Source organism: Gouania willdenowi, chromosome 2 (assembly GCF_900634775.1).
Source record: "Gouania willdenowi chromosome 2, fGouWil2.1, whole genome shotgun sequence".
NCBI lineage: Eukaryota > Metazoa > Chordata > Actinopteri > Blenniiformes > Gobiesocidae > Gouania > Gouania willdenowi.
In genome coordinates this window covers 8,910,213-8,926,866 of record NC_041045.1, presented here as the reverse complement: position 1 = coordinate 8,926,866, position 16,654 = coordinate 8,910,213, and the positions used below count along the sequence as shown (strand labels likewise).

At 39.2% G+C, this 16,654-nt stretch overlaps 1 protein-coding gene across 8 annotated transcripts in view; it reads right to left on the bottom strand.

The window, feature by feature from the left end:
* Positions 1-16,191, bottom strand: part of LOC114475650 (microtubule-associated protein tau-like) — a 32,839-nt gene extending 16,648 nt beyond the window's left edge. For 5 of the 8 annotated variants that reach the window (XR_003675492.1, XR_003675494.1, XR_003675493.1 and 2 more), the window contains exons 1-4: positions 16,126-16,191; positions 9,750-9,825; positions 2,294-2,464; positions 1,967-2,041 (exon numbers count right to left, since the gene is read on the bottom strand). Coding sequence is in view for 4 of the 8 variants with exons in the window: in XM_028466653.1 (XP_028322454.1) it covers positions 1,967-2,041; positions 2,294-2,426 (208 nt within the window). In the remaining 4 variants the exon portion in view is untranslated. Of the gene's footprint in view, positions 1-720; positions 898-1,966; positions 2,465-9,749; positions 9,826-16,125 lie in introns of those variants that run through there. The other 3 variants (XM_028466674.1, XM_028466683.1, XR_003675498.1) reach the window with 2 other exon arrangements.
* Between the last annotated feature and the right edge of the window lie 463 nt (positions 16,192-16,654).

Genomic DNA, 16,654 nt, shown 5'->3' with positions numbered 1-16,654 from the left:
GATCAACTCCACAGTCTGGTTGATCAGGTGTCATTTAAAATCCAAGGGTAAGCAAATGGGAATGGCATGAAAAGCTACAACTTCCTACGGCGTTCTCAAACCACTGTGCACACAGCACTTTCAGGGCCGGAAGCAGAAGCGTAAAGGAACCAGAAGCTTAAAGGAACCAGAAGCATGAATGAACCAGAAGCTTAAAGGAACCAGAAGCTTAAAGGAACCAGAAGCTTAAAGGAACCAGAAGCGTAAAGGAACCAGAAGCATGAATGAACCAGAAGCTTAAAGGAACCAGAAGCGTAAAGGAACCAGAAGCTTAAAGGAACCAGAAGCGTAAAAGAACCAGAAGCTTAAAGGAACCAGAATAATCAAGGAACCAGAAGCTTAAAGGAACCAGAATCATCAAGGAACCAGAAGCGTAAAGGAACCAGAAGCTTAAAGGAATCAGAAACGCAAAGGAATCAGAAGCTTAAAGGAACCAAAAGTGTCAAGGAACCAGAAGCTTAAAGGAACCAGAAGCATAATGGAACCAGAAACTTGAAGGAACCAGAAGCGTGAAGGAACCAGAAGCTTAAAGGAACCAGAAGCGGAATGGAACCAGAGCAAACAAAGCTGCAGGACATTTAGCAGAAAGGTTCAGGGACTTTACAATAATCAAAATCAGTGTTTTTGTACGCAACTGGATCATGCAAAGTGGGCACACATTGAATACAGTCACACACACACCTTTTGCTATGGATCTCTGTTCTTCTTGATGACTTCCCCCGTTAAGGGCCACACATGTACTGGTATGTGACCCTGAAAAGCCATCTGTCTGCTCTAACAGATCTTCTGCTAACTCCTCATGTGACCTGGTTGGCTCCCCTGAAGCTGTCTCCTCATGCTGATGTTGACTTACAACCTCTACTTTGAGCAGGTGGGGGGGGGCATGTGGATGAGACATGGAGGACAATAAAATGAGGGTAAAACACACTTTCAGCTCTGATGGATGCATTCGTTACACAGAATGTACAAACAGCTGAACGTGAAAGTTGCCAAAAAAGTATCGATAAAAACAAAACAAGGCCCTAAAGTTCAATTTGTTTTACATTATTAGTGTTATTATACTATATCAGAGACACAGAAGGGGGCACAATATATTTTGTTTTCTGTTTTATTAATCATTTTGTGGAGTATTTTTCAATTATATAATTGTATCCATCTTTTGGAATCATTTTGTGTATTTTTGTTGTATTTGTGTAGTTTTGCCATTTTTTTTTGCTGTATCTGCATTTCTTTGCCATTTTGTGTGTTTTTGGAATAATTTTCCTGTATTTGTCTGTAATTTTGTATAGTTTTCTGTCATTCTGTATATTTCTGTTTTACATGAGACGAGTCATTTTGTGTATTTTTATTGTCATAGTTTTCAAATATTTATTTATGGTTGTCTTTTGTGCTTTTGGAGTCATTTTGTTGTCCTTTTTGTTAAATTATCTTTAAATTTGTAATGCATGTTTTTGAGAGTATTGTTGCGTATTTTTGCAGTTATTTTGTGTAATTTTTGCTGCTTCTTGTGTACTTTTGTGGTGTTTGCTTTGCGCCAGGGGTAAGGGGTGATGCTGAGCAAAAAATTAGACTGAAAATCGCCAGTTGCCCATTCATGCTGAGTGAGCACAGTTAAAAAAAAAAAAAAAAAGCTGAAAGTCATCAGGAATCAAAACGAGACAGAAGGCATGCTGGGAAGTAAGAAATGAAGGGCATCAGTGGCAGGATGTCCAGTGCTGATATCCATGAATGAGTTTTGGAACAATAAAAATGAAAATCTGTCTGACTTATGCATGTGAGCTAGATACAAATAAAAGTGATAAAGTTATTGATTCATGCAGCAGGCTAAAGGTGATTGGTTGTCTGCCTCAGTCTGTATAAAATGTCCGAGCCACTCTCATCACCATTCACACTGCGTTTCAGTGGATTCAGGTGTGTGTTGGTGTACCTTGTGCCATGGAGCCAGTTTGCTCAGCGGATGGAGAAGGGGGAGGGGAGGGAGGCAAATTGGCTGAGTCATCCACTGCAAAGGGAGAGACAGGGAGAGAAGAGACCAGGAGACACACACCAGGAAGACAGGACAACAATGGGACGAAGGAAATGGAAAATCTACTGATTCTCTTTAGCAAATGTTTGCAGGTGATTGTAAAAACAGTTTCACCAGATTATTTGTGGTTATTGCGTGGAATAATGTGCTTCGGGGAATTTATTGTGCTTGGTGGATCTGTGCTGCCAATGAAAACACTTGACACTGCACCCCATCCATGTGTCCTACCTGTGCTGCCTGGATGTGCAGATGCCCCGCCGTGGTACCCGTTCTCTCTGTGGCTGTAGACGGAGTAACCATTCTGCCCATTCTCCTGACCGTTCTCGGTCCAGTGCTCCTCCAGCTGCTGACCGTCTGCCATGCCTGCCTGCTGGGAAAACTGGGGAGGGGACTGGACACCTGTTGGATAAAGACAGGGAGGATGAGACGCACAAGGACAGGGGGAAGAACAACAAATCACAAAGTGGCCACCAGAGGGAGCAAGACACCATTTATGAGCCACCGGCTCTGCTGACTGGTCTTTGTCTGGAGCTCCATGCGTTTAAGCAGACTGACTGATCACCTGGATCAATGTCATCAATAAAACCTATAGATTTCTGCAGCGTCAACGATATCCTTTGCACAGGATGCATCATCATAAAATATGTGTTGGATTTGCAATTGAGTGGTAAGAGCAGAAAAAGATCTAAAGAATTCAACAGGGGGTAAAAAACACTGAAAGCCATCCCTCTCCATCGATAGGAATGCTGTTACCGTGGCAACCAGATTTAATTAGGGTCCAGGAGATGGACTGAATGTGCTCAACCCCATTGAAGATGAGAGAAAAATCAAAAGAAAAAGGCAAATTGAATAAATGCAACAAGCGTCTCACACAAGCTTACACAGACACAAAGGGGTGTATGTGTGTTATTTAATCAGACATGAAGCCTCACCGGAAACACAACGTTGCTTTGACACGAGGGAAACAGGGAGCAGCCCTGCTACACTGGATCATTATCATCAGGCAGCTGCACATAATTTCATCACAAAATCAACCACAAGTCTCTTCTCAGTTCTTTCAGTGACGTTTCAGGGACAAACATCTGCTTTTTCATTCAATTTCTCACATTCACTTGCATTTTTCTCCCTCCTTCGGACACACCCTGACATGACCACTTGTATTAAGGAGTTAAATTGGCTCTCTTTGTTAAAAAAAACACCTTAAATAATGTCAAAAACAAGCCTTACTAATTCAATGACAAATTGGTGTTTTGTACTGTATGCAACATCCCAAAGTCACAGAGATTCAAACACAGTTCACATCTTCTCGTTCTTGTATCTGTCAAAAGCAAACTCAACCTGACCAAGAATTTTCTGCTCGTGTCCCACTACCCCATTTCTTTCTAGTGACATAAAAAGGAAACAACTGTCCATTTGATGATTTAATTCTGCCCCAAAGTATTAAGAAATATTTTTTTTTTCATGTTTAAAATGACCCAAACTAGCTTCTATCAGATTCTTTTGCTTTTTTTTTTTTTTAGCTTTGCAGCTCTGAGTGATTCAGGTTAATGTGAGGATAAGAGGAGATACATGGAGACAAATGAATAAGAATAAGAATAAGAAGAATAAGAATAAGAATAAGAATAAGAATAAGAATAAGAATAAGAATAAGAATAAGAATAAGAATAAGAAGAAGAATAAGAATAAGAATAAGAAGAAGAATAAGAATAAGAATAAGAAGAAGAAGAAGAACAAGAACAAGAACAAGAACAAGAACAAGAAGAAGAAGGAGAAGGAGAAGGAGAAGGAGAAGGAGAAGGAGGAGGAGGAGGAGGACCTACTGACACTGAAATATATCGGGCCAAACTGTCTGAGTCTGGAAGGCTCAGCCGAGCGCTGAATCTCTCCAATGGGAGACTCAGCTGTTGCTAAGAAGAAAACTGGTGCACTGATGGTGGCTTGGAATTTACCTTAAGCAAAAATAATACCTAATTTCTAACTCAAGGGCTGAAGTCATGTTTTTCATTGAATTAAATGGGCTTCTTCATTTGCCATATTCCAAACCCTGCTCTCCAGGCAAACCCTGTCATCCTTTTACAGTCAATCTGATCTAATAATGCCCTGTAGACCAATGTTTCTCAATTGCGGTACACGATGACACTACAGGGGGTAGAGAGAGAGAGAGAGAGAGAGAGAGAGAGAGCACGATAGGAAAAATATGGGGTTTTATAATGATTATTTTTAGTTAAAAATGATAATCACACTACATATTCCTCACAAATCGATACCAAAAACACACAAAATAAATAAAAAATGTACTGAATAATAAAAAGAACGGCCAAACAACAACAAAATACACAAAATTAGACTAAAAAATACTTACCATTACCAGCAACACACAAAACCACAACAAATCTAAATCTAAATACTAATTCATTACACTTATTTACAAAATGAGATTCTTTAAAATGTGTGTTATCACTCAATCCTTCCTTCATTACGATCAATAGTTGTTTTTTCACAGAATTTTGAGCAAAATGTCTTTGTCGGACATAAAGAGGGACTTGGATTCAAAAGTTAGAGAAAGGAGGTACTTAAGCCAAAAAAAAGGTTGAGAACAACTGGTGTAGACTCACATCCTTTTAAATAATCTGGATAAATAGTAAAACCAGGACTAAATGAGAACAAAGAACACATTATTTATCCCAGCACCACCACGTAACCGTCACAGTCGTAAACACACAAAGGTTCCACCACCAGCAAGGTGAGAGGAAAACAAAGTGGATCACATGTGAAGAGGATGGATGTCTTTGATAGAGGTGTGGCTACCCTTTTCCCTTTCACTTTCTCTGCTCTTGTACCTTTCTGCCCTGAGTTCATTAACCCCAGTCCTAATCCGGCCTCTATTCTCTCCTCGTCTACCCCTCACCCCTCAACACCAACCCCACCCAAATCTGGGTCACCCATCATGCCTGTGTGCGGCGGAATGTCACCATGCATTTAAAAAGGAGGCTAGAGTCTCAGTAACCTTAATCCTCTGTGTGATCATCTACTGCGTGCACGTCTTTGACTGTGTGTGCTTTAGTGATGGTGAGTAGCAGGACCTTTTATTGATGGCATTAGGGAATCATTTTCAGCATCACATTTTACTTTTATTTCCTAAAAACAATCATGTAAAGAAGAGGTGTCAAACTCGAGGCCTGGGGGCCAAAGTAAAGCCTCTGGCAGATTTGATTTTGTTCATATTTTTGTAAATTATGCTTTTATGAAAATACAATAAAAACATGAATCATTATAGGAATCAGTTTAGTGTAAACCAGTGTTCGCAGAACCCTTTAAAAAAAAAAAAAAAAGCATGTAATTTCTCACAAATCACAGTCAAAAAAAAAAAAAAAAAAAAATCATCAATAAATTCTGGAGTTACTCAAATGTTTCACACCTTTAAAGGGGACATATCATGCTAAATCCACCTTTTTAGCCCTTAAATGCATTTTGACGTATATTTAGATTGTTTAGAAGCACAGAAAAGTTCAAATTAGTCTCTTCAGGTGCTCCGTTGATATCTTTATATTCTGTTTTGGTCATATTTTTCAATCTGTTTCGATTTTTTGATTCTCTATTACGTTTTTTGAACAATAACGTCAGCGGAACTGCCAAATTAGTACATCAACTCCAGGTCCAACACTTCAGCAATCCGCCATTTTTATTTCTCGCTTTTATTTTGTAGTCCAAGCTCCAGGATGCAGAAGTTACGAGAGGAGAAATCAAAATGTTTGGTTGTTGGATGTTGTAACCCACACGCTTCATTACACCGTCTCCCAGCATCAGAACCTTTTCGAAGTGCCTGGTTGAGTTTTATTTCTCACGGAAATGTACCCACATCTGTGGGTAAGGTCATTTTTGTGTGCGCGAAGCACTTCAAGGATGACTGCTTCATCAACCTCCGCCAGTATAAAGGATTTGCCGAAAGACTTTGTCTGATTGAGGGTTCAATTCCTTCTATCTTTGGAGACGACAAACAGAGCACTTTGGTAAGCTGTAAATAACGCTAAAAAGTGTGATGATAAGACGTCCCTGTCATTGTTTTGTTAGCATTAGCAGTTGCACCGTCTTCATACGTTAGCGCTGTGTGCTCGTCTTAGATCCTTGATGATATGGCCTACGTGATTTATTTAAGTCTAAAGTTTTCATTAGTCATTTCATTTTGCCGTTTTTGTCTTTGAAAAGACTATTAAAATGCATTTCGTGACGTTAGCTTGGCGCTAGCGTTAGCTCGGTGCTTGTGTTAGCTCACTTGTTAGGGTTCTGCAGGTTCATCATCTTCATTTTCATCTCGCTCCGCTGGGTCAGACTCTGGCTCAAACATGTAAGGCTGGATGGACAAGTATTCCGTTGTTGACATTGTGTAAATAACGTGTGAATAAACTTTTTCTGCACTGCTACGTAGCCGTATCTCTTCTATCAAACTACAAAAATGGCCGAGCAGTGTGGAGTTGAACCTGGAGAGGGGGCGGGGTATGAAGTGTCTCATTTGCATTTAAAGAGACCGCACCAAAACGAGTTGCTCTTAGAAGCACATCAGAAAAGGGGTAGAAAAGGGGTGGAGCCATAATAATGAGGAATTCAGACCCAAGCAGTGCAGTTCCGCTTTATATAGACCACAACTGTATGATTTATATGTAAAAAGGAAGGATTTAAAACCATGATATGTCCCCTTTAAGTGAATGTTAAATATTGTTTAAAGGGCAGATTTGGGATTTTGCACAACTTGAGATAAAACAAGGTCGTACGTCGTCCCGTAAAATGCGTTGCATCGACACCTTAACAAGATTATTTTTTCAACCTTTGTCAGATTGATACAATGCTCCTTTAATGCAATACATATTATATACGGTGGCTGAGAGGTGCATAAATGCCACAACAAATTTGTGTTTTTTAAACAAATTTACAAAATTATTTGGGGAAAAGTAAAATAAAACTTACAAAACAATTAGTAAAGGTGTTTTTATATTTGTAAAAGTTATGTGCTGTTTTGTTACCCTATTTGTGGCATTTGTAAAAGTGATTTCTGCTTCTTAGTCAGTGTAATAATGTGCATGATGTCAGATTACATAAAGGATCTCAGGAGAAAAGTAACTGTGATCAAACTGGCCCCGCCTTACTGTGATGTCATCGTTCATACGGGTTATGTGAATGCTGTGGTGGTCAGTCAGTCAGACTGTGTAACAGAAATAGGTCACTTGATCCTGCACATGGGATCCTCCTCATCAATATTCCCATCGCTGGTTTTATCATGTGAGGTGTTTATACTGGTGGTACTGATGATTTTTCATTTTCAATCATTTTTACACAGCATCACTCATGATAGAACATAAATAATATAATAACTACAGGGTTTATTTGGTTAAATTAAATGATGCAAACTGTCTTCTGTGTCACACAACAGCAAAAAAAGAAACAAACAGGTAAACTTGATATGAAACACATTTTATTAATTATTAACTAAGAATGTGTAAGTCATAGAACTGTAACATGGTTCCCCAGCTTTGTTTTTAATTACATGTAAATGACCGTTTTTATAGAATGTTCATACCGATTAAAGTCAATTACCTGAACTCATTTACAATTCAATTACCATGTTTTTTCAACTCCAATTACAATTCTAATTACGTCACAATTGTAATTAATTACCAATTACGCAACCCTGATTATTATTATTAAACCTGCAAAAGTCTAAGTAGGCCCTGAGACAGTTTTACAGCAGTGAGATCTGCAGTCCTTCCCTCGCTATATATACTGTATCTATATCTATTCTACACTAGAGCTGGACGATATATCGAGATTTCTATTTTGGCGATACTTTTTTGTATAAAAATACTCATTTTAGGAGTTGCGCTTTTGCTACTTCTCAGAACAGCATGAAAAGCACCGTTAGATGGATTAATGATTGTGTCCCAACCAAAATCTATGACGAAACAAGCCCCACGACAACTTACTCACACGTGCTGTCCCATATGTGAGAGAAAGCCAAAAGTGGCACATATTGTACAGGTGTTTGTTAATAAATGTGCCTGTGTGGCATTTTGCACCACAACATTAACCTAAAGAATTATCTTTCTGCTCAGACTTAATTTTACCCAAAATAATCAAAGATTTATATCGTATATCGCCATTTTTGTCGAGATATGAGTTTTATTCCATACCGCCCAGCCCTATTCTACGTTGTGCTTTATGAGGGGATCACGCACCAGTTCATTTACGACCTTAGACACACCCAGCAGACATTATTCAAACTGGATGTCACCAAACCCTACAAGTCCAACAAACACACCCCTGGGAGTATACATCCACAAACCAAACACTGTGTTACCGTGACTTTAATTATAGGCACGCTGAACATCAACGTTCAGCCTCTGTTCTGTCGTTTCCTGTCATGGAGCTCCAACATTTTCCTGCAGGCTGCATTTCATGCTCGATGAATGTTTTTTTGGCACTGCAGAAAACTTCATTCCAAACATTTGTCTTTTTTTTTTTTTTTGCTTTGCTACTATATCCATAAACAGATGAGCTAATCATCTGGCTGAATGCAGCCACTTAGATCCCACTGCAAGGCCTCGTGAGTCATGGGAAAGAGGAGTGAGAAATGTCATGAAGACGTAGTACAGAGCATAGTATCATCTGGCAGCTGCCCAGGCCTCCATGTAGTAAATGTTTTTAGATGAGAACATCACACAGCTGGCATGAAGCTAACGCTAACAGGTGTCAGGCCTGTAGCACCTTTAAGCTCTGGAGATGCTTGTGATTAAAACATTCTCTGAGTATAAAACTCTGTTCCTGCTGTTAAATGAGATGAGATTCACTCAGCTGTCGATGGCTGCTCATGACTGCTGTGAGATCTTTAGAACAGCAAACATCTGCGTCTTGTACAAAGGAAAACACCATGTTTATAGGTTTCAGGTACACTGCTGCAGTGTTGGTTTGTTTTATTTGTTCTCATGGCAAGAAAAACAAACCTGGTGTATCAAATAAAATAACTAATTTGCACACAAAATGACAACAAAACCACACAAAATGACTTCCAAAACACAACAAGGCAACAAAATCACACAAAACGACAACAAAAACACACGACACCATAAGAGAAATACACAAACTGAAAAAACAAAAAAGAACAATTACCAATAAAAAATTTACAAAACTCCCAAAATATACACAAAATGTAAAAAAACATTACTCTCAAATCACAAAAAAATTACACAAAATGAAAACACAAAAACAAAAAATACCAACAAAAGTTTACTGAGCTACAAAAATAGATATACAAAATGAGAACAAAAATGACTAATGACATAAAGTGACAAAAAAATACACAAAATTACTTAAATAATGGACAAAGAAAAAACAAATGCACACAATACACCATACATACACACACTAAAGAGCTTCAAAGACGCACATAATGACAAAACTCCTTTTCAAACAGAATTTTTTTTAAAGATTTCTCCTTATTTTTACGCATCTTTCTTTTTAGTTTTGTTCGCACACAAAACTCTTTGTTCTCTGCAGTATTAATGATCAGATTCCACTAATGTGTCCCTTGGATCAGATACTTTAACAGTTTTGTGGCCCCCACTGTGATAAAAATAAACTCAACTCTGATGTAGGTCATGAAAACGCTGACACAGCTACTCCACTGTTAGCTTACCTGAGCCGAGGAGCTGCCTTCAGTCTGACGACGCTGAAATATTCCAAGATGAACTTTCCCCCCAAAATCTGATAATCTGAAAAGCAATAAATGAATAAAATTAGAAAATTATTTTTTATTTTTTCAGAACATAATGAAAGAGAAAACGTGGACTCGAGCTGAACTCAATGAATGTGAAGAATGCATTAGGAAAAAGATCAGACACTCAAACAGCCACCTACGTGGATGCCAATATTTCTAAAAGAAAATCAAAGGTTTTTACTAACAAATGAAATGATTACACATGTTTGTATCCCCTGTGTGCCAAGCAGACAGACTCCACCCTCTGAGCTGTTTTCAAGCTTGGTCACACTCTTGGATTGAGTCTAGAGTTTGAGCCGTGGGATGAGTAAAGGCTTAAACTAACCATGAAAAGACAAGATTTGCACCTTTGCTGTGCAAGGCGATGCAGGGATGTAAAACACAGAGCTTCCTGTTAACTTTCAAACTCTGTGAATGAATGCAGAGATGGGGGGAGGGAGGTGGGGTGGGGCTGGCAGCATAATGGAGCAGAAAAAAAACTAAAACTGCCAGAGCAGAAACTATCCAAACAGGAAGAGGAATGATTTATTGGAGTCCAGGAGAAAATCATGACTGAAACAGAAGGAAAAAACTCGTTTATGAACTCTCGGACTAGAGCTGCAACTAATGATTATTCTCATAATCAATCATCGGTCAATAAATTAATCGCTTCATCAGATTCTTTATAAAAACACACAGTTTATCTATAAAGCACATTTAAACTCTGCTGAAGCTGATTAAACTGAAATAAAAGTATCTCTCACACATCAAACAAACGGGCGCACACGCAAGTCACACACAAACACTCGTGCGCACACAAACATTGGTGGTGCGCGCACACACAAACTGCACGTGCACACAAACACTCGTGGTGCATGCATACACAAACGCTGTGCGCACACACACAAACACTGCGCGTGCACACACAAACACTGCACGCACACACAAACACTGCAAGCACACATACACAAATACTGCGTGCACACACAAACACTGCAAGCACACACAAACACTGCGTGCACAGCCGCACACACACAAACACTCTGCACGCACACACTCTACACTCTGCACGCGCACACAAACACTCGTGGTGCGTGCATACACAAACGCTGTGTGCGCACACACAAACACTGCACGCGCGCACACAAACACTCTGCATGCACATACAAACACTGCAAGCACACATACACAAATACTGCGTGCACACACAAACACTGCAAGTATACACAAACACTCGTCGTGCGCGCACACACAAACACTGCGTGCACAGACAAACACTGCGTGCACAGACAAACACTGCGTGCACACACAAACACTCTGCACGCACACACAAACACTTGTGCCAGCACACACAAACACTGCAAGCACACATACACAAATACTGCGTGCACACACAAACACTGCAAGCATACACAAACACTGCAAGCATACACAAACACTCGTGGTGCGCGCACACAAATACTGCGTGCACACACAAGCACTGCGCGCACACAAACACTGCGTGCACAGCCACACACACAAACACTCTGCACGCACACACACAAACACTGCGCGTGCACACACAAACACTCGTGGTGCGTGCATACACAAACGCTGTGTGCGCACACACAAACACTGCGTGCTCAGACAAACACTGCGTGCACACACAAACACTCTGCAAGCACACACAAACACTTGTGCCAGCACACAAACACTTGTGCCAGCACACACACAAACACTCTGTGTGCACACACAAACACTCTGTGTGTACACACAAACACTTGTGCCAGCACACACACAAACACTCTGCAAGCACACACACAAACACTCTGCACGCACACACAAACACTTGTGCCAGCACACAAACACTTGTGCCAGCACACACACAAACACTCTGTGTGCACACACAAACACTCTGCAAGCACACACACAAACACTCTGCACGCACACACAAACACTTGTGCCAGCACACACACAAACACTCTGCACGCACACAAACACTCTGCACGCACACACAAACACTTGTGCCAGCACACACACAAACACTCGTGGTGCACATAAATCACACGACGCAACGAATAGATAATCAAATTTGTTGCAGATGCTTTTAGTAGTCGATTTTGATCAATTTGTTGGAGCAGCTTTATCTAGGACATGATTATCACTTTGACACAGAATGCCGAATTTTTACTTCACAAGAAGGATTGAACAATCCTGCACACATAGTAAAAAGTCCTTTACTCATGAATGAACAGAAAAGCTCATAGAGGAAGTGGTGAGGGACGCGTCATTTCTGGGAAATTACAAGGAAATGAAAAAAGAAAAGGACACACAAATAGACGTGGATGGCCTGCCTGCCAAGTCCACAAATACCACGACTGCCCCGAGAATAGAGGCGAGGAAGTGAAAACATACGTGTGTCCATGTCCACCCCATGAGATGCTCAGGAGTTTCAATCCTGTCCACAAACCTGCATTAATTATCCTCTTCCCAGGAGGAAGGAGGCCAGCAGGGCTAAACGGGAGGCTGACCTAATTTATCTTCTTCATCAACAGGGCATTATTGCTAATCGTAGCGCGACGCTAAAAGATACGATGGACGACGGTGAGGTCCACTGAGATCAGCTGGGTTAACTGAACATAGAAATTAGGAGTCATCTTAAAGTTATATTTCTTACATTAATTTAAGTGATTGACGCATGGTTTGACTTATCAGAGAAGCAGATTTAACATAATCCAAGAGTGAATATTGTTCGCAGTGTAGAGGAAACAGGACATGCTTGTGAATCCCAGGCTTTAAATAGTTTTATTAAGTCCATAAAGGGAAGAAAAGGTCATCTAAGATTTGGAACAGGAAGGTTTGAAGCTGAGACTGACGGCATGTGGTAGTAGATTACTGATGTAACATCTAAATGACATTAGTGAATTAAAGTGTTAGATTTGTAGCGGTGCACGATAATTACTTATAACAATTAAAAAAAAATCGTTCTGTGTCCCCAATGTGTCCCCAGAAGCTCTGCCAAAGTGATTTCCCAACACATTTCTGGTGTTTTCACAAACTGACAATTGCGGCAAAACAATGGCGGGTGTTTATTTTGTGACTTTTGACAAAAACACACAATTATACCGTTAACAACCAAAAAAAAAAAGCATTAAACAAATCACTGTCTTCTTGTCTGGCTTAGGAACACAAGAAATCCTGGTAAAAATGAAGTAAAAACCTTTCTTAAAGATATTTTTCCTAATCCCACTATGCAATGTGCTAAAACATTTCCAAAGTTAAAGTCACATGACCGTTTGTCGACAAGCCGATTGTTTGTGATGGAGTCTCCAACAACCAATATTAACCCTCAACAATTGTTTGTGAGTGAATCTCTATCAGAGGATTTATGAGAACAAATGTTAGTTATCGTCGCAAGATGCTTTAAAAGTTGAAAATGTTATCATTTTACAGGCGAGTTTGGTTTAAATCTAAGACGACACCTGAAACAAAGTCAAAGTTGTGGATGAATAAATTTAAGTAAAAGTAACAAATGAAAAATATTTTATATTGTATATAGTATTGACAGCTTATTTTTTTCCTTTCCTTCACATAATCTACAAGTCTTGACACACTCCCTTCTGCAGGACCAGGTCTTCATATATGGAATCAGTGCTTGGATGGTATGATGTGCACGTGTCACTTTCCATGTAGCGTGTTAGCACAGGGAAGGTGAAGTGGAGCCCAGAGGCAGGGATGTGATGGATGTGGAATGGCCTGACGCTCGGGAATGCTGGACTGAAGTTAAAAGTTTTAGAAATATGGATGTTTGATTAAATTATTCCTGATATCCAAAACCTTCTTAAATGTAAAGTAAAAGTAAAGCTGATAAATTATATCAAACTAGGGTTAAAACAAGATCTATTGTGCCTAGAGGCAGGGTTAGAGTCAATCACGTGCATTTTTCGGTTACAATTAGGTCTTCAATATCCAATTCCAATTAAATTTTTTAATCTCAGCAAGTCAATTGCAATTACATTCTCAATTACTAAAGTTTAATTACAATTAATGAGTCTGAAAAAATAACTTAGACTTCGTTACCCTTTGTTAGTTTTCTGTTAGCATCTCTAATGCTAACGGGTCCCAAATCAGCTGTAAAATACACTAAAAACTATATCTATCATCTAATTTCTTTCCTATTTATTGATTACCTTGTTAGGCTTCCTAATCAATGACAATATACTGTAGATTTTATTATTTATGATGTGGGCATCTGAGCCTCTTTTGTGTCAGTATACCCCTAGATTTCCATTTTTATTTATTTTTTAAATGGTAAAAAGTGGGAAAGCTTGATATGAAACATGTTTTATTAATTGTTAACTACATATGTGTCTAGAACTGTATCATGGTTCCGCAGTTTTGCGTTTAATTAAATTGACAATTTTTATAGAATTTTCAAGGCAAAGTTAATTATCTAAAGTAAATTACAATTTAATTACAATTACGACAGCAACAGGTTTAAAAAATTACAAAATATAATTATGCCATAATTGTAATTAAATATCAATTACACAATAACAATTATCATTGACCATCAAATGATTGCCAACTACTTTAAGGGATGAAGTGTAAATAAATGTACTTCAAAATAAAAGCACAGTATCTATTCTTTACCTGTATTTTTCAATGCCAATCCCGTCAAATTCCTAGTTTTGTTTCAAAGAAGTGAACAGAAGTGATCACAATCTTCCCAAAAAGCACCGTACGTCTCTGTCCAATAATAAACCTCGTCTGATCACCCAGACATGTTTTTATTTGGAGCTAAAAACCTAACAGTGTGGATAACAATGAAATATGGGCAAAAATGGGATAACATTGATGCACAACAATTCCCCTCTTGTGCCCTGGGAACGTAAAAGCTGCAGCAGTAAGGTATGTGTTATGTGGGCACCCGTGGCGTCCTGTGCCCAATAATGACCTGGCTCTGAGGGCAAAGGCTTGGCATGATGGGAAAAAAGAGTCATTGGAATTTTAGGACAAGAGGTGCTGGCTGATTAGGTGACAGACGTCTCTCTGTGAACGAAGGGACAAACACACTCTTTGTCCCTCCTCCTGTTCCTAATATTGCACGCCATCTTGAACTGTTTCCCCAAAAAAGAGGCAGATTTGTTTTAGTTTTTTTTTAAATAGTTTAGTAGTTTATTTCCGATTAGGATTATAAAAATGACAGAATTTTAGCCCGTATCAATAAAATGAGCATTTTAGCTGCAAAATCATTCGTCTGCACATAATTATTGGAGCCTAAGTGACAACATCACCTGGCTGTAGTAGGGCTGCACGATTATGGCCAAAATGATTATCACGATTATTTAAATCATTATTCTATTGACGATTATTTATCATTTGAGAGAAAGCGTCTGTATTTTTCATTTAACTACTTTTTTTTTTTTAACAAACTTAATGTGAACAGTTTAGAGCGCAAAAAAAAGATAAATAAAATAATACTGAAATTTACCCAAGAATTTAAGAAGTTGCACTGTTACACACTTCTTAAAAACAATGACATTGTATAAAGAAAAGTTAGGAACATTAGGTTTAAGCTACAGGTTTTGAGCAAGAAACACCATCCTGTCAACATTTACTGGCTTGAGTGTCTGCTGGATTAATTAATTAAAACGAATTAATTAGGTACTTATGTCAATCAACTCATGGGGGCGTGTCAACACATTCAACACGAGCGCCCCACCTAAAAAAAACCCTTTAAAACTCCAGTTTTATATCCATCAGAGGCCACATTTTAAACGTAAACATCGCCAAAGATCAGGTTAATTTAATCGTGGAGGCCAACGATCACGATTAAAATTTGATTAATTGTCTATTATTTTCAGAGAACGTCTTAGCTGCCTTTCACTGTATGACACATGCATGATCGCGCCAAAAGAAAGGAAAACTAAAGTGAACAAGGGTGGTTACACAGGAGCAACGCTAATCCTTAAAAAGAGTTGATGGCTTTATCTAATTCACACCTGAAATTGACTATATTCATGGTAGCTTTGGTGTTGACTGGTCATTAAAGAGCAACCAGATAAACATGGGACATGAAGAAGGAAGAATAATAATCAGAGAAGGAAAAGTAAACTCAAATAAGCTCCGGGCAAACTTGACATCCTATCTATTCATCACTACTGTTTGAAGACTCGCCCTTGCTGAACTGACAGCAAACATTGGAACTTTGGAACATTGGAACCACTCGCACCACCAACCGCCAGCGGCCTCACGCCGCTGCGTGCATGCTTGTGAGATATCCCCTGGTTTACTAAACAACAGTGCATGATGTGAAAGTGTAATAATGTTTTACCTGTTGTTGGGATGAGGCAGTAATTCCAGTTTTTTTGTCAGGTAAGAGGTCCCCTGGAGGTGCAATGCAGCGGCTTCTGCACAGAGATGAAAAGTAGGAGATGAGACGCATGAAGAAAAGACAATATGCTGCATGTAAAGCTGTGAACACTCCTTCACATACACAGTGAGACCACCTAAAGGTCACCTTCCTAAGGGATACCCTTCCCCAGTCAGCAGCCAGACACAAGTCCTGGAGGTGGGGGATGGACTGGTTGACATAGAAACATGTACTGGTAGGTCTGTGTGTCATTATTCATGTTTAAAAATGCTGCCGCGCTCCACCAGCCCAGAGGGAATTGAGTTCTGTGATATTCTAAGACAGACATGGGCATCTTTTATCACAGCGGGGGCCACATAATGACATATTCATTTAGAATAACAACCTATCTGAGCTGAGCACCAATACAGGAGTGTGTGGTTTTATACATCTTTGTACCAGTAGTTGTCTTGTGTGATTTCATTGACATTCTGTTTATTTTGGTTCTCCG